The 18915-nt window shown below is 35.4% G+C and overlaps 2 protein-coding genes across 2 annotated transcripts; both read right to left on the bottom strand.

Annotated features, from left to right (window-relative positions):
- Window positions 1–387: 387 nt before the first annotated feature.
- On the bottom strand, window positions 388–8876 carry LOC135690083 (coiled-coil domain-containing protein 6). Its single transcript, XM_065207539.2, has 9 exons — window positions 8516–8876; window positions 7727–7876; window positions 7046–7174; window positions 5565–5668; window positions 4379–4533; window positions 2857–3013; window positions 2082–2185; window positions 1645–1760; window positions 388–1261 (listed from the first exon to the last, which is right to left on the bottom strand). Exons 1-9 carry the CDS (start codon window positions 8735–8737, stop codon window positions 1190–1192), a joined length of 1209 nt encoding a protein of 402 aa, XP_065063611.1. The 5' UTR covers window positions 8738–8876; the 3' UTR covers window positions 388–1189.
- Window positions 8877–9906: 1030 nt separating this feature from the next.
- LOC135690084 (uncharacterized) lies at window positions 9907–13735 on the bottom strand. Its single transcript, XM_065207540.2, has 3 exons — window positions 12648–13735; window positions 12118–12235; window positions 9907–11408 (listed from the first exon to the last, which is right to left on the bottom strand). Exons 1-3 carry the CDS (start codon window positions 13019–13021, stop codon window positions 11052–11054), a joined length of 849 nt encoding a protein of 282 aa, XP_065063612.2. The 5' UTR covers window positions 13022–13735; the 3' UTR covers window positions 9907–11051.
- Between the last annotated feature and the right edge of the window lie 5180 nt (window positions 13736–18915).

Consider the following 18915-nt stretch of genomic DNA (forward strand, 5'->3'; position numbering starts at 1 on the left):
GAGTTGATTCAGGACGACGTTGATTTCATTGCTTTCAGCTACGCAATTGCGATATAAAACTTTGAAGAGCACTCATTTTCGTTTTAAACCCCTATTATCGTATTGTATCTTATTTCTCCACTAAAAACAGAGATAGCTGACGACATTAGAAAAAGCCAACACACAACGAAGTGGCAACATCACATTGGTGTGCAGAATGGCAGAAAAGGATGTTTGACGAAATTGTTAAGCATTGGGTGAAAAATCACAAGAGAGTGGCTGGACAGTTTCCGTTGAAATAATTTATAGATATTTTTCGTGGCAACCAATCTGGTTCAGATTTGGAATTGATACAGGACTAGATTTGAAGGGAAACAAAGGCAGTAAATAGCAAAGTAAGACAAATGATTCTTGTTAAATTTTTATGTGGGTTCAGTCACGTTCATTAATCTTTATAGCAATGCAAACAAACAAAAAATACAACAGCAATTTATCAAAACAAATCGTGGGAGAAAAGCAGAACCCACTTCTGCCTTGCTTCTTTTTCCCGTTTCTAAGCAACAAAGTTTCAACTGTGACAATAAACGATGTGTAAGATCTAAAAAGGCCATGGTACACACGCGAAATAAGTGATCAGAAAAAAATGAAAGATTTCATACTGTTGCATTGAATACGTGGATCAGCTACTAAAATCATTTGGTTGTAGCAAACAAAAATAGCTTAATAAAAATGGAACAAGTATTCTATCAATAATAATTCAAATGGGAGACGAAGAATGGAAATGCCGCCTTAAAAATGAAATTCACACCGGCCACAAGGTGAATTCAGATCACCGGACCTATTTTAACAGCACCACATCTGAGTAGGAATTTGGTGGACCTGGCATTTGATAACTGATAGAAAGGGATATTATTCAATCTTGATAAAGTGCACATCACTTCTATTCCCATTTCGAATTGATTGCTACCAAACAAGCCTATTTTCCCAGTTCAAATTCAAATTTTTTGTGAAGAGGCGACTTCTACTTCATTCTGACCACTACGAGGCTTAAATCAAATAGAGTTTAATCGCAACAAAATTCAAGTTGAGCAAATGCAAGTCACAGGGCTTCAAGAGTTTCAGTTGCAGAGCTGATTGCACAAATGTAGTTTCTCTTGAATTTTGCAATAAACGTAAACAATGGACTGAACGAATCTCCTTCTCAATGCCTTCAATGTCCTGACAATGGCCTCTGGGGCTTTCTTCCGATTTTTGGGCTTGTGTTTGGAAATGAAGACTGCTTCTGTAATAAACGAAGTAAGATATAAATAATAGTTAAGTCGAAGGAAGATACAATAAAAAGCTCACAAAACAGCCCAGAAAACATGGCGGTCGCACGGGCAACGAGCCTGACGGTTGCACGACAATAGAAACAAAGGAAAATAAAGTGCCACACACAAACACCGTCTTGTGTTCATCACTTTTATGCGGAGGTTATTCGGAGGTTTTCAGAGTAGACTTCGGAGAGTAGGCGGGTACAATTGTGGAATAATAAGAAAATCACAAGTTGCGCTACAAGGCACCAACACCCTATTTATACGAAGTAATCAAGCATATATTTCACATACCGGAGTGACGAAAAAGCGAAATCGATAGCAACTGAGGTGAAAATAACACGAGTTGTACCTGCAAGAAAGGTGGCGATGCTCCAATGGCCGATCCACTCCCAGAAGACAGCCGACCTCCTCTTGGAGACGGCGGTGTGAATGCTGTAAAGCCATGTCCGTGTGGAGGAGCCACAGCTGATAAAAACAGTCAATATTGTTGACGGCGAGAAAGAAGATAAATTTGTTTAAATTTATACTCAGGAAAAGCCTAACCTCACGACAACAATATGACAGAGAAGTGGAATAAAATTATTTCATTACCTTTAAAGATTTCGCCCAAAAATCTAATGAAAATTGTAATTGACATAAAATGTACTGAAGTATTCATTAAAAAGGTAGAAATAGATGAATAAAATAGAAATAAAAAAATTGACAGCGAAATAACTCGATTCAAGTAAATTCTGCATATTCTCGTCTTTCAAAAGAGAGAAATGTTGGCTTTGTTTAATAACGTACCTGCAGGCGATTTTGGTCTATGAGGTTGAGCTGGATAAGGTATAGGGCTAGAAATGGCTCGGTCTCTAAGTGGTGCACCCTGTGCCGCCATTTCGTTGAAATGCCTATGAAAACAGGAAGCAAGAAATAACTGGATTAATGCAAGGCATCGCGTATATCATAACAGAGAAACCATACACATTACCAAACTGGCATATGGAGGGGGCACTCATGTACTGAACTTTTTCAGCAGACACCTCTCTGGGAGCCAAGCAAGGTAATTGGTGGCAAAGACGGGTATCAAGCAAGCATTCCAATATGTAATGTAAAACCGTGCTCAAAAGACTGCATTTGCAATAAATAGAGTGTTCTTAAAAGGGAGCGACACCACCCCTTCCCCTCTACCGACAACATCTTTTTAACAAATTTAGACAAATTATGAAAAATATTTTTTTGCAACATTGTGTAGGACCGGTATGAGCCGCCACATTCCGGAGCAGTGCCCCTGAATACATAACGTCTGAACCTATACTTTGCACAAAAGATGAAGAACACGCAATGCATGAAAAATGAAGCAAGCTGTTATGCCGACAGAAAATGGCTAATGATTAAATGATGTCGAGCACTTAATGAATTGTATTGGCGATGATGATGTTCAGTAATCGACTACGGGCCAAACTTGAGACGCAACGATAGCCTTTCGGAATGAGAACGGGTGCACTACTCCAGAAAACCGATAAATAGGCGAACAATGAACATGCTTATGGTACAAAACATAGGCCAATTGTAAAGGTACCTTTCTTCATCCATTTCAAGACTTGATTCGCTTTCAGATAACTGCCTACTCAGTGCTTCTCTCCTCTCCATCTCTAGGAACAGCTTTCTTTGTAATCTAATATTCTCTTCTTTTAACTGGTGCTCTTCCTTTTCAAACATCATCATCTTTTTGTTATCTAAAAAAACAATATTTTGAAAATAGCGGCCCTTATTCTGACGTTTTATACTCTGAATAGTGTCCGCCGAAGATCTTTAAATGTTTTCTTTTTTAAAAGCCATTCTCAAATTCTGTACCGCCAAAAAACCGGAAACACTAATTTATGTGAATACATCAGGGTCGTATTTTCTAGGCAATTCCTTGGAAAAGCTGACAGAATGTTGCGACAAGCTATTATCAAAATTTCGAAACATTGTTGAAAAAGACATTTTTATTCACCAAAAACACTTAAGAATGCATAAATTTAAAAGGAAATGACAAGAAAATAACAGCAAATGATACATGATAGGGTAGAGTTTTGGTATATTTTTATGGTACTAGGTGTCTAAATTTTTGGCCTTCTTTTATGAGACAATGTTAGGATGTAAAATAGCTTCTAACCCCAGCCCGTCCCACATAATATTCTACTCATATACTTGAAGAGTGAAATGAGATCCCAATTATCGCCAACAAAGGATTCTAGGCTGCTAGCAAAAGCACAAACTATACGGGCAGCTGGAGCCCTCTTCGAAGCTGTTCAGATTCATTTTCAAAAGAACCTTTAATGTGTTTAATTGTCATTTTTGTTGGAACTAAGACCCTGTTAACACGATGAAAACAAGAACGAAACGAAACGATTCTGTGCCCGAGAAAGCAACGATAACCCTACGTTTACACTTAAAATCTTGCTTCCGTGCTGGTTTGGGACAGTTCTGTCCTTCTTTGGCTTTGCTAAAGATGCGTTAACTAGTTCCGTTCCCAAACCGTACTTTTGTTCTTCAGTAAAGAAGCTCGGAACTTGGTTAAAATTGAAAACACAATTGACTTTTGCAACAGATAGAAGCTTTCTGAAAATATTGCTGGATCACAGCCACTGGTTGTATATAATCAGTTCAGTTATTGTGGATGCTTGTCCGCTTCAATTTCAGTTCAGTGTAAACGAGTTTTACTAGGGTTCCGTTTCTTTATACATCACAGTAAACGCTATTTTGACTCTAAATTCCTATTGTTGAATCAACGCAAGAAAATGACACTTGGGGTCTATCGCTGCCACACCTGTTACATAGGGATAAAAATAAGATTTTACATACGTTTTAAAATCCCTAGATTTAAAAAATTTATGTTTTAACATCCTTAGATTTAATAAATTTACGTTTAGAAAACATTTGGTATCTGATTGGTAACCTGAATTTGATGAATTGGTCAGACTGAGTTAACTAAATTTGCATTCATGATAAATTTTATGTTTTCCTTGTTCGGTATAGGAAACATGAATGTTTATTCCCAAGCTAAAATGGCCGTGGCACCAAAATAAAACACTGATCTTAGAGATGACACTACTTACAAATTACACTGGCATTTCTCAGCTGGTCTCGTAGGTTAGCCACTTCTCCTCGTAGTACAGAGACATTCAAAGATAGGTCATCCACATCTACCTCAGATGTTCTTCTAGGCGAAGGGGGCTCTGAGACCGGCTGCTCAAGCTTTTCTTGCAAAAGCCTATTAGTAAATGAAACAAAAAGTTTACACACTTTGCACATTGTTGAGGAGATGAACTAAAGTACATAAAAGATACGACCTGTAAGTACAAATTTCAGTCATATGATTATGTGCAGCAAAATCAGTAGATCTTTGGCAAATTTAAATTGTGCCATGCTTAAAGGAGGTATATGTCATGGCTGATTAAGATATGCTATCCTAGTTCGACATGCAATTAGGTGAAAGTTTGAAGAAGTGAAAAATCAAAAAGTCTAAATTAGTGAGTTATTGATAGTTGTTTTCTTATACCATCTTATTCAAGCTGTTATTCATACAAATCCTGAAAAAGTGTAGAATATTTGTCTATACATCCAAAGTCTAATATCTAAAAACTTGAATGTAAGCACGCATAAAATCTTGGCTGGCCGAGAATTTTAAAACCCAGGACAGAAGACATGGTGTTCCTAAGCTGAATACTAAGTGATGCTAAGGTGTTGTCATGCAGAGATTTCTAAAGGATTCACTAAAAAGACTTAACAAAATGTACAGCCTGTTTGTAAAAGGATTATGCCAAACAGTTCTGGTTTTGGGATATGTTTGTTTTATAAAAACAACATCATCTAATTACATTGCATTATTAATTTGTGCCAGATGGCAGAGAAATTTAGTGTGCAAACAGGATGGTTTTCAGTTGCAACACTGAACTTCATACTTAATGCATTGCAACTTAGAACCAAGGTGGTCTACACCAAAGATGAAGTCTGCACTGTGATTTGCCTTTGGTACAGTGCTAAGTACATGGTACATGGTCCCTAGGGTGAATTACTCACAACATTTTTTGCCTCTAGGTGAAAATTTAGTTTTAATTGCCTCCTACTTTCTACAAATGTCCAATTTCCATTATCAACTACATGGTATGAAAGCATGTTTCAATCTTCAGATTAAAGTGCCATTAGGGAGGAGGTCCCACAACTTTTTCAAAAAATTCAACTGAAACTACTAAAAACAATGGGCTTTACAGACATTTTAAAAGCAAAAAACTGAAGTTGAACCTTTTTTCCTGTTCCAGCTTTTCCATTTTCTTCCACAATCTGTTGACTAATGATTCCTGTTCCTGTTCCAAAGCATTTTCAAGATCAACCTTTTCTTTTCTTAGCTAGTAAAATAATACCAAAACAGATTTAGGTGTTTTTGAATTTGTTCAAACAGAATCAATATAACAGTGAAATAAGCTAGGTTCATGCAAATTAGACGAAATCTAATCATGTTAAAAACATCAAGGAAAATAGTGTAAAACAAGTATATTTGTGAAGATGCAAATAATAATTAGTAACCTTTTTCCAGTTTTTATAAATCCATTATCAACATTGACAAATTGGAATTGCTTTACAGGCAACATAGCCAAAAGTGTGGTTGTCGTTGTCTGCAATTTGAGAATATCATTGCAGAGTACTCTACTGAGCCATCTTTTCAGCATTGGAAATTGGTACAAAATAAATTTCATTCAGACATTTAAATATTAAATTTAATGTTGAAAATACAACTTTGAAGATGAATATAACTGGACTTGGTTTCAGCGTTGATTAATGTTAATATGAAAGATATTCAGAAACAAAGCAATATGATGGCAAGAATCCAATGAAATGAGATAAATTTTCAAAATAAAGTAAATAAAATGAATACTGATTTTTCGCCCTGGCATACAGGGTTTTGACATAGTGAGATGGCGATGCCGGATTGGTTGATATTGAATGGTGTGAATGCAGCACAGGGGAGAAAAAATGGGATGATGGAAGTGGGGGAGGGATGGGTGGTGGGTAATGTGAGAAAATGTTGGTGGTGCTGTAAAGATTGGTGTAATGAGATGATAATAATTAGTGTTGATTGTTTGTACATATCTTGGACTGAAAATGATCATATTTCTCTATGTGCCTTACCCACACTGCTGGGGATTTGCTAAAGTAACAACAAGGGAATGTTGGCCTATCAAATTCTCAACAGGAAGAATTGCTAATAATGGAAAATAAATTTTCTTCTACTTGTGTCTTCTTTTTTGGAAAGGTAGCTATGCATGGGGCAACCCCTCGTTTTTCTATATGATTATCAAGATTAATTCAATTATATTATCAATTAATTCCTCCCTTCACTGTGAATACCGAGTGCCATAAGACATTTCACAGAAGATCAAGTATCTAACAAGCAACAATAGGCTAAATTGCTTTAATGAAATTAAGAAATATGTTTGAAATATTTGTTCATGATTTGTCTATTATACAGATCTTGTTTCTTCATATGCATAAATAGAAATGTGTAGAAAAGACAAAAAGTCCAAAACAATTCTGATTTTTCTAAAAGTATGACGGTGGAGGCAAAATGAAAGAAAGACCCCTATGGTTCCTTCTTTTATAAAAATTCAAGCAGTGGGGAATTGGGTTATTTTTAGGCTGAGAGTTTGAGATTCATGCATCTTTCTTGCTAAGGACACCTTTCTTATGTTCTAAAATATAAAATATAACTTAAAAATCCAAATTACCTGTTCTAAAACAGTCTGTTTTGCCATTGTATCAGCCTCCAACCTCTCTATTTTACGGATGAGTTTATTAACTTGGAATTCTTGTTCCTGTTCCAATGTTTGCTCTAGATGTGCCTTTTCATTTCGTAGCTACCACAAACAATATATAATATATATAATTCTATTCTGGTCTCAGTTCACTTGGTACATTTTAAACAATCATTACCGAGCTACATATGTGATAAACACACGATATTTACACATCTAAAAACCCCTTTAAAGGTTTGACACATACCATTGACATCTTTATGGCAAACACCAACATATTTTTGTTGATCAAAAGCACATGCCCAAATTATATCAAAAGCACAATTTACAGAATCTGACTTTCGAATAACTCACTCAAATGTGAATTTGATCCAGCAAAATATATTTGGTGTTTTAATACTCATTATCAGTTTGCACAATAAACATCTAAAACATTTTAAATCAACAAACAAACAGAAGCAAATAAACTTTTCATAAATCTGCTAAAAAATTGAAACATAGGATTTTCTTACACTGAGTCTAACATACAACAGAAGAGAAACAAAAAACTAACTTTCAAAGCAACTAGCTTTGAATAACAGGAAACAGTATACAAATTTTCTTTTGGGTACAAAGAAATCAATTTTTATTGAATGCTACTCGCATGCTACTTACTTGTGACAGTTTCTTTGAAAGATCATTGGTAAGATATTCTTCCTCTTGCTCATAATTCATAGCAAGTATTTCTTTCTCTTTTTTCAAAGCCTGTATTTTCTTCATTAAAGTATTGGAAATGAATTCTTCTTCTTGTTCTGCCTTTGCTTGCTATTAAATCATAAAAGGAAACGAAACTTATCAGAAACTTCATCATAGATACATCTTACTCAGCATACAAAATCAATGAATTTCCTTAGCCAAGGTAGGCTGAACATTATTGTCTTTGGACATCCTTGCTTCACCAGCAGCAGCTGCCCATCCGATAACTTGATAAATTGCCACCCAACTGTTGGTGGTGGCAAACTAAATTTTGATGCACATTTTCTAACTGCTGAATCACGTAGTGCTTATTTAAAATTATTTCTTTTAAACGTAAAATTTCCTCAAACTCACAACAATATCTATCATAGCTGCGAAAATAGAACAATTGGCAAGTTTTTCTACTTTACTCAATTCTAACAAATTGCTCAAGTAAGCTTTTGACCCAATCTTCCGACTGGAAATCCCAGCTAAAACAAAAAATGTGTTTACTTATAGTTTGTTCGCTCCTTCTAGCCATGACTGATAAAACAATAGAATTAAGCAAAGCAGCAGCTGCTGCGAGTGTTCATGCACACAATTATTCTTGTATTTACAAGTAGGGTTCCACCTTCGGAGAACTGCATGCCTGCGATTCGGCATTTTCACTTTCATGAAACTAACTCGCCAGAGAAAAGATAAAGTTTAACTGGGAAAACAGTAACTTACAATTGAAACACTTGCTTGTCTCAGTGCCTTGTTTTCTTCCTGCAACGATTTCGTTCTCAGTTTGTACATCTCTAGCTCCATTTTTAAGACACGATTTTCTTGGTGAAGGCTGGCGATTCTGTTACCATCTTGAGTCTTCCCGTATTGACTTTCATCAGCACTCATGTCACTGTCGGAGGCAGGCAAGGCCTCTGATGAAGAGTTAAGTGAGTTAGATGCCATCTCCCATAGTTTGCAAGAACAAATAAAATTGCTTACTCGTATGTTAAGAGTATCCAATATACTGTTCAAGGTGTTCGAAGCACGCTTTCGCCATGACACAAATAAACAACTTCACACTCGAACATGGTTCCTCATTATGCTCACTCAAAGAATCTGGGCATCAATCTATATTTTTGGCGGGTAATTCAAATTTTCATGACTGAGGCTTCATATAGGCACTCCGTCGTATAACAACGTAAAAAATAGGGGCTGCAGGGGCGAAGCCAACAATTTTTCTTCGGAGGCGTACAGAAATGATTTTGGCGGACAAGAAGGGCGTGTCTCATTCTTTAAGGGTGTGGTCATAAGAGAGCTTTTTCATGCGTTTCTATTTCAATGCCATACTTTGAAAGTTCAACTACTAAAAAAATGTTAATACGTTTTAATTGTTGCTAAAAGGTTACGAATACCAAAGGGTGAGAAAAAATTTCTTCTTTTGCCTGACAAAAACCCTATATGGGACGACAGTCAAAATGTTGAGGGTACAGCACCCACCAGTACTCCTCTTTGGTGGCACCCCTGAAGGGCTGCTTCACGTAGAAACCATTTAACCACCGAGTTTTTTCTTATATGAAAACAGTGGAAAATGCTCAAAAAGATAACCTTGATTGGGGTAGGGCAAAACAAATAAATGAACAAAGAAGTAAATATTTAACTACTAACAGGGGTCCCATCATTCTCCTAGAAAGTTTTTTAACAACTAAAATGAAATGAAATTTAAAACTTCTGAAATTCAGCTTTTTTCAATCAAGCAGATGCAACAATTTAAGAAGTGAAACTCTGTTATCACTCTACACATAGCTACTTCTTCATTGCATTGACATTTGCTTATTTCTTTCTAACTTCTTTCCTTTGGCTAAAAATATGCCATGTCCTGTGTAATTTATGAACAGAGAAATCTATAATTTATTAGTGTTTGTTCCCCTTGTCATTGGCGCATTGCAGTGTTTCTTATCTTCAAAATTTTAATTCATTAATGTTTGTCCCGTTTATAAAATTATTATTACGACCAATTGATTCACTAGATTTAACAATTTCAAAGTTTTCTCTATTCAGTGTAAAAATCTGTGTTTTTTTATTTAGGCACAAAAATTGATATAAAAGGAAGAGATATAACAAAAATATGTGTATAGATGTTTTGCAATATCTTATGAGAAATATGTACAAGTCTAAAATATGTACATGATAAAATAATTTGATAAGACAAAGAACCTTGATCTAAACTTAAAACTAAATACATTTCACCCAGCAACCTGCAAAATGCAAAAAAATTAAAAAATAAAAGAGAAGCAATGAGGTGTTAAAAACAAATCAAATGGAAATGTGTCAGTAAGCACTAGCATGGTGGTATCAAGGCCAGGTTCTGAACTTGCTGAATTTCTAAAGGGTAAATAAAAAAGTTGGAACATATACACTGGTATTGATTTCAGAATTTAGGGTATTGATTTCAGAATATAGGGTACTGAAGTGCAGTTTTAGTCTTATACAGGAGCCTTGTGGCATTAAAACCTGCTTGGCTTCTTCTACTATGAAAGGTTTATTTTGACTTTTTCTAACATCGAGATATTTAAGGAACTGAAAGGGCATGAAAAATCTGAACTTGAATTGGAAATGAGTGGCGATTAGCTAAAAAATTACAAGTTCTTGAAGGATAGTTACTCAGTGATTTGGAAATAAATGGTCCTGAAAATTAAAAGTCCCAAGGCTTAAACATTAAAAAATTGATGAAAATTTCTTGTGTTATCCACAAAACAGGAGGCTGGGTAATAAATGGACCTCTAGAGAGCAACATGACAATTAACCTATGTTAATTTCACAAGAATACAGCAGACACTGGCTACAGATGTAAAGAGAGAAAGAATTTGTGCAACATTAAGGCTGGAGCCACAGACCATCAGACTGTCACAAGGACCTTAAAATCATGTAAGAATTCAATTCCAAAATAAGCCAATAAATGATCATTATTCTAAAAACTGCAACAGCAGAATCCTTTTAATACCAAGTAAAATTTAGAATCCAAATGGTCCAAATTGTGATCAATGGTTATCATGCCTTAAAATTGCACAGAGTTGTGGAAATGATAAAAATGAAAATAACAATGAAGTTCTGAAAATATTTCTCCTGTGGAACTGCTTGTGTCTTGAGAGGTCATTAATGAAGAGCAACCAAGCACTCAGTTGCACCTTACAAGCTGTTCCATCTCAGATCATCCGGAAATTTCAGTTGTGATGCATTACCAATGTGATGCAAACAAATATCTTCATGTTATGCACTATCACCTCTTTTGTAAAGAAAGTCTCCGTAATCTATCTTTACTTTTCTTTGAACCAATATAATTTTTACTATTCTTTTTTCTTTTTGGAGTAACATTTGTTTCTGTTCTTATACTTGGACAAGCACCTTCATTGTGTGCTTCAATAGTTCTGAAACAATCAACACAAAATGTCTCATTACATCCTTCGCAAGTTGATTTGTGGGTATCCAAAATCTTTGCTGGTGAATTGCATTTTGGGCAAGGTCTATATTTATAAGAACTTATATCTTTCTTTTGCATTTTTGATGCACTTGAAGGGGTGATTTCCAAAATTGATTGCGCTAATTCATGTGACATTTTCTGTTGTCCAACATTCTCCTACAAAACAATTTTCAAATTAATTGAGAAAAGGTAATGAGCCTCAAGGATACAAATAAAAGATTAGTAGTTTTAAAGCATTCCTCTGCAGGTTTAACCCTGGAAAGTACTTACATTGAACATGAAAACTCCATGCAACTGCATCTAGATACACACAATCTTTTATCAGAAGCCACTTTGAAACATACTGCTTGTTTCAAAGGATGTTTGATCTAAATATGAATGCTTAAAACTTCCAGCAGGTATTCTAGATGTTTTTACAAATTTCATTCAAAATTTTTAATAAATTTGAAAAAATCATACAATCGAACAATGCATATGTTATATACAAAACATAATTCTTCAACTGGATGAACAATCCAAAACTTTTGAATAATATTGCTGCAATGAGTTACTAAAGAAAAAACCAAGAAAGTGGTGGCCAAAAGAAATGTAAACTTATGTTAATTGTTTGGCTAACCATGAAGTATGTTTATGACATCAAACTTGCATTACTGTATATATATATATATATATATATATATATATATATATATATATATATATATATATCATAGATTGAAGAAAGTGAAACTACATGGTTTATCTCAGATTTTTATATATATATATATATATATATATATATATATATATATTCCAATTTAGTTTCAAAATGAGTTGAAATTCTGGATCCACTGGAAATGAAGTAAAATGTAAAAAAGATGATTACCTTTCCTTTTTCTTCACAATATCGTCTTTTTCTTGAAATAAAATCGGATACGCGTGTTTTTGAAGTATGCTCAACATTTTGAATAATGCTCCGCCATTTTCTGCAAACAAGTGTGGCTCTGAAATTTAAAGGGGATAAATTACTAAAGGCTTAGAAGTTCCTACATTTTCAAAAATAAAAAATTACAAAATGTTAATGGTACAAATTTTAGCAGCAAGTTTATAAATAAATATAATTTGAATCGAAATAAGAAGACCTGAATAAACCGTCTATTTAAAATAAAGTGCTGTTCTTAAATGAGAGGACGACAAGACAGCGATTGAATTTAAATCTGGTCCAGTCTGGTATCAGATTTAATGAAAACCACAAGCATATAAATAAAAAAATCACAATCTTCTACCAAAGATTTAGTACCCGTTAAAATATGTTTAAGCGTCAAGCAGTAAGTGAGTTATCCGCTGGGGTAGATATCGTGCTATACCCAGGGCCTAATCAAACCGCGGAAAGGCGGGCGAATCTGGTCTTCTTACCTGAAGAGGGATAGGTCGTCCAAATAGTTGAAAATTGTTTTAAAAACAGTATGCACTGATCCTTCATATAATTTGCCTATTATATCAAATCTGTATTCTTCATTGAACTCAATTCCAAAGTCTAACGGAATAGCTCCTGTTCCTCTTGGAAAAAAAGGGGCTCTTCGCGACCGGTCTTCCGACGAGCTTCCACCGGAGTATGGTGGGGTGAAGAAAACACTCGAACTGGCCAATGTCCTAGTTACAGGCGTGTTTGAGGACAACAACGACAAACATTTCGAATCTTTTTTAACTGCCTTATCGTTCTTTTCATTTTCACCCATGATCAAAATATTCAACTTCAGGATCAATCTTTCAATATGCTCAACTAACATGTTTCGCTCATCCAAATTTGCGCCCGCTCACTCCATCCTTTCAACATCGAATGCGCGCCATTTCAGTGCCTCGGAATCAAAACAAACCGCTTTCGAAAATTCAGCCAATCAGAGTTGCAGAATAATAAGACAGGGAGCCACAAAGTGGATTTCCGATTGTGTTGTAAGAAAGGGTGCCATTTCCGAGGAGATCCCGGCGGGGCAAGATCGCCCTCATTACAAAGACTAGATAATTTACTAGGTGATAACATACCATGTGACAAACATTAACTTCAATAAAAACTTTTTATTTCTACAATCAATTAGAAGATCACACCAACTGCGTGAAATTAGGGGGTTTTATCTTCTGGTAATTTGATATGTTTCCGATAGATCATAGTCAACAGAAAAACTCAAGACAGATCATAGTGAAGCTTTCTACAAGGGGATATACAAGCTACTTGTTGTTAGAACGGGCTCCGCAGACATCCCTTCAGTGTAGTGCGAAACAATCACTTTTCTATAGTGCGAAACAATGAAGTCAGTAAATTCTCTGACATTAACAAAATTTCGGTGTTATAGAGAAAAGAATAAAGTAAATAGACCCCCCTCACGAAAGTGTCCTAACAGTCTCGAATTCAGTTGCAAATCTGCTGTTAGAGAAATATGTTTACAAATTTCAAACAATTTTTTTTTGAAGTTTTTTTGGCCTCTAATCTATTTATTCGTCAAAAAAATAACCTTATCGATATGTAAGCAAACTCTGTGCGGGTTTTTCCTCAAGATGGTAGCGACGGAAAGAAAATAATTGACTTCTGAGCAGTGTCTAGAAATAATGCTTTATCAAAATGATGGAAAAAAGCTATCATTAAATTGCTAGTATCATTGGATGCACAAAGACTGCCACTTTCGAGATATGCAAACAAATTTAAAAAACAAGAAGTCTAACAAATTGCTCACGGTCAAAAAGAGCAAGAGCTCTTGCAACACCAATGTTTGAGAGTTCCGCCCTAACCAAATTTGCATCAAAACTGGCTTTCATAACATTACGCAAAATTGCATCAAATGTTCACAAACAATTTAACTTTCAAAAACTTTCGATAATTATTGCAAGGAAAATGATAAAGAATTGTGAATGTACCCTTGTACCGACCGATTTCAGCAAGGCTTGCAGCGGTAAAGAAATAATATGGCTTTATGGCCCTGCACTGAATGATCTATCTGCTTTGTAAGAAAGTTTTTGACCTGATGAGATAATATCAAATGTCATCCATGTTTTATAATCGATCGGTGGCATCTTCATGCAAAAATTTTTCCCAACTGAGAGTAAACACGTTGTATTTTTCCTTTTTCGAAACTATTTGTGTCTCAAGAACCATTTTGTAAAAAATTACCAGGTTTTATTGGCCCATTTTAACTGAGTCTAAGTCACCCTGACTTTGCTGTTCTCCGCTTATTTGACATCAGTTGATTTGCGTAAGGCTTGTAGCGCAAAGGTTTCTCATTTTAACAAAAAATGATAACAGATAAAAAGCGCAGAGGTTTTGCAACATTTTAATGTCTTGGCTTATATTGGAAAGGTTTCTCAAAAAATTATTATCACTAAATCAAAGAGTCGTTATCACCAACCTAAACTGTCCGGGTACTTTCGTGAGGGGAGAGTGTAAAAATGATAAGACAACATGTCAATATGACCATTAATTTTCATCGAACGTTTTACTTGTAAAAACAAACTTAAAAATCATAGACGAATTCGATGAGTAATGTATCGTTGCTTTGTTGAGCCCACTAGTTGCGTAACATTTATCTAACTCCACTCCTGGTGGCTTTTTAACGGGTTGTTTATTTAAAAAGGGTACTTCTCATATATCAAATGAAGAAAGCACAAATGACGAAGTATTAAAATCGTATAAGGACGCCAAATAAATTTGCTCCAAAAATCCCGAAACATATACAACTAAATTTATAAAAAGACTGGTCAATTCCATTAAAGCTTATGCCCTTAAACCATATAATTAACAAAGGAGATATGAAAACTACATAACGTTCGTGCAAAATGACTATGCGATTTAACATAAGAAAATACGATTAATCCAGCCACAAGGGTTACCCTAACTACAGCTAGGGTACCCTGGGTACCAGACTCGCTATATAAAATAATAGAGAGTCTGGTCTAGTGCGCCCCATTCTCGTTCTGGGGAACTTACTTGAAAGAACTGAAGTCTATTTAACAGACTAGGCCTGTGAAACAAGACTGTCGGATAAATAACAAAGATACTCAGTAGCAGTGGCGTAGCGTCCGGGTATTCAAGGTATTCAGTGAATACCCTGAGATTTCTCAGAAAAAATATTAATACGACGTATAATTGTAATAAGTAAAAAATGTTTTGGGGCTATTGATTCTGGTTGAATTCGTTACCTTCAATATTCTACATTTTGTACAAGTACAAAATATCACGAAATTCATGGCAACAATAACGCTGCGAAGCATAGAGAAGCTGGGGGATCTTTGAAGCTAATTTTGAAGATTGAGCTACTTCATGTTGTATGGAGATCGGTCATGAATACGCAGTGAATACCCTAGACGGTACTTTAACCAATCAAAATGCTCCTTTCCATGAATAATATTTGCCGTTAATCAGCTAAAACAATGGTTCTGTACGCTGAGAAATATGCAGCGTACAGCCTCAAAGTTGGTTCAAAATAGTCTCGTTATGAGATCGATATAAACAGTTAATGGACGTCGGAGCGGTTGGAGTGATGGAGCTGCATCGAAAACAGTAAACATGACTTAATTAAAAAAACTATTGCAATGTCTGTATTACTGTTTCATAATCATTCTCTCATTTTACCCCTAATCTTAATCTACCAACAGCAAAGTGGAAAGGGAAGGTAGGCTGCTACATAATACTACACTGATTCAGATCTGTTCCCTCTTGAAATGCCAATTTGTTATTGCTTGCCAATCAGGGATGTTTCTGTTTGTATTATGTGATAGAATTAAAGTAAATGCAGATAGGCCTGGATAATATCCTTATAGTTGCCTGGTGTATTCAGTTATATTGTTGGCCTATTTTGTTTGCATTATTCGAGCGCATTTATTTGCATTATTGTGCAGTCTCATCTCATTACCTTTGATTCTTTCAAATATTAACTTGTATTGAAAATATTACGATTAGACCATGAAGAAAAAGTCTATACTGCATAGCACAAAATCATTTATAACTCATGTAATGCCCTATGAGAATAATTTTGAAACTTTTGAAAGCCCTTTTGTATTAAGGTATCAAGAGTAGGTGTTTACAGTTACTTCCTCTTTACATCAGTGCAAATGTTAGACGATTTAACAACAACTATTGGGACATATTTCGACCAGTAAAATTTTACTGGCTTTCAATGATATGTTTTGATTTGAATTACTTTTGATGAAATGGTTAATAGTAATATGATGCAATGAATGAGTTCGAAGAGTATATTTGAAGGGTCCTTTAGCAAAGTATTGTTTTTATCATAGCAATGCCCTGACAGTGCAGTACTTGCCAACCAAACCAAAAAGAAAATTAGATAAAATGTCAATAGCTAGTCCTTTTAATCTTCCTATTATCCCCCTATTTTCATCAAGCCGCATCGAGCCACACCCTGCCCCACCCTTTTGATTAATAGAGAATACCCAGTTGAAAAAGTCACGCTACGCCACTGCTCAGTAGTCGGAGGAGTTTTGGGAAATCTTAAAGCCAATGTATTTTATATAGTTCTGTAAAGTTGACATTATTAATACAGTGATAACAGACTTTTCTGCCTCAAGATTCCTATCAAATCAGGTGTAAAACGCCTTGGCAGCAAAAGCATATGCGAAGCATGATATTAAGTTTACACAATGCAGTTATTAAATGTTAATCATTGTTAAATTTCGCATACAACTTAAAATAAGACTTTTGTAATTTTCCACACAAATTGTGTGTACTTTCAGTCTACTTCCTCACTGTGAAGGCAGCGCGCTTGGACACCGCGGCGGTTAGAATCACCACGTTGGAAGTTCGCCACAGCAAATATGGCCAATATGACAAGCGAAGCCCCGTATGCCGGGGGAAATATTAGCCATAACTGATTTACTTGTGTTTGTTGTTGTTTGTTCTCGGCGCTTTCCGGTGTTTCTTATTTAATGCATTTCACTACAAGGCCTAATTTCTTTGCAATGAGAGGCACTACCTGAAATATCAGAGACTTTCCAAAGCCAGTTGGCAATATGGCGAAGGTGTCTCTTCTCTCTACAAACAAGGCTTTCAATGTTGTTCTGTGTTAAGTTCCACAACATGCGGAAAATATTCTTTGAGTACAGTTTTAACAGCATCTTCTAACTAAATCGTTACTGTCGCTAGCAATTATTTATGTTGTGTTCTGTTCAATGTTTTACACCAGAGCTAAGTTTATTGTTTCGCTGTGACCTTTGAACGTACAGAAATCTGTACACTCGATCCTGATTGGTTAATATAAGCACACCAGAACGAGAATGGGGCGCACTAGACCAGACTCTCTATTTTATTTCATATATAGTGAGTCTGGTACCCAGGGTACAGCTAGGGATACCCGTATTATTAGGTCAACTCCACCGACTATGACCAGTGCCCCCTTTAAGCTTTGTGCTCCTGATCCTTGCGTCCAAGTTACCAGGTCTCTTAGGTGTTTTAAAAACGTTAATGCGACAAAGCTTCTAGTAGCTAGTTTAAAGATTTCATCTCCATTTCAGTTCTGTTTAAATAAGTGTAGAAAAATTGACAATCGCGATTAGTCGAATAGTTACGGCCTAGTCACTTCTTTTGCCTATACCCCACCGATTCACACTGTTATAAGAAAAAGAGTAAAAAATCTCTTCTAAAGAAAACAAGGCATAAAAAACTAGTAGCTAAGATGCAAGAAAACTATTCTATTTTGAGAGTGTATCGAATTGTGTGACGTAGACCCTCTGAAATACAATAGCCGTAACGTCAATACTGCGTTGCTATGTGTATCCAAGGGTTGTCAAGTAACATGTAGGAATAATCAATTGACGTAAAGTCACTCAAAGCACCCCAAACACCCCAAGAAAAGAATTCGCAAGTCATTTTGAGGCCAGGCTGAAACCGAGGTGCAGCACATTTAAAACTCAAATGAACTCGAGATATTTTCTTCTTGAAGATGTAGAGTCTTTAAGAAATAAAAACAATACAGAAAAAAATAAGGAAAATAAGGTACGTGCTTCATGATGATTATGTAAACAACATTATCCTAATTGATAAGGTCTAAAAATTAAGAATGCTACAATTAAATAAAAGTATAAAAAACGTAATCTATTAAATGTCTTACAAGAAAGAATCAAGTGTTTACAATAATCAAGGATATTCCTAAATGATACTTTTTAATTAATTTTTTATTTATTAATAAGCTTACAATTGTGTCATCCAATTGCAAAACGAGAATCCATACGATTAGGAAAACAGTGGCTATCTATCAAATAGTCCCACAGTTGACCAATGCATAACTTCTAAAGGGATTAAATAGCTCATCGATGGCTTTCACTCCAACAAATCTCCTGGGTCTTAGAACAAAAGTCCTAAACTGCCTATTCTAAACGAATCAGCAAATTTAGTAAACACAGTTTTTCAAATTTCTTTTAGAACATCTGTAATTCCAGAAGATTGGAAGACAGCAAGATTAACCTTTCTTTTAAAAAAGACCGCAAGGTTACTCCTCTTTATTCAATCAAATAATTCTATCAAATTATTCATAGCCATCCTCGGCCATTTGTATCCAACCTTATTTCAGACAAGCAGCAGCAGTCTTGTATGCAATATGTGCTAGCATGTTTAGGCTGAGGTTACAGAGAAATTTTCAGCCAAGAGCTACCTCTCAATGCTAGTCTAACCCTCTCTGGCTGC

The sequence above is a fragment of the Rhopilema esculentum genome, chromosome 5 (genome assembly GCF_057945365.1).
Source record: "Rhopilema esculentum isolate cy_ngs chromosome 5, ASM5794536v1, whole genome shotgun sequence".
NCBI lineage: Eukaryota > Metazoa > Cnidaria > Scyphozoa > Rhizostomeae > Rhizostomatidae > Rhopilema > Rhopilema esculentum.

Excerpts from the sequence above, each read along its gene's own strand:
- LOC135690084 (XM_065207540.2), bottom strand. The coding sequence starts at position 13,021 with ATGTTAGTTGAGCATATTGAAAGATTGATCCTGAAGTTGAATATTTTG. Across the intron at positions 12,236-12,647 it reads GACGACCTATCCCTCTTCAG|AGCCACACTTGTTTGCAGAA; the intron begins GTAAGAAGACCA and ends TTTAAATTTCAG. Across the intron at positions 11,409-12,117 it reads ATTGTGAAGAAAAAGGAAAG|GAGAATGTTGGACAACAGAA; the intron begins GTAATCATCTTT and ends ATTGTTTTGTAG.
- LOC135690083 (XM_065207539.2), bottom strand. The coding sequence starts at position 8,737 with ATGGCATCTAACTCACTTAACTCTTCATCAGAGGCCTTGCCTGCCTCC. Across the intron at positions 7,175-7,726 it reads TTTCAAAGAAACTGTCACAA|CTACGAAATGAAAAGGCACA; the intron begins GTAAGTAGCATG and ends TGTTTGTGGTAG. Across the intron at positions 4,534-5,564 it reads AAGCTGGAACAGGAAAAAAG|GCTTTTGCAAGAAAAGCTTG; the intron begins GTTCAACTTCAG and ends ATTTACTAATAG.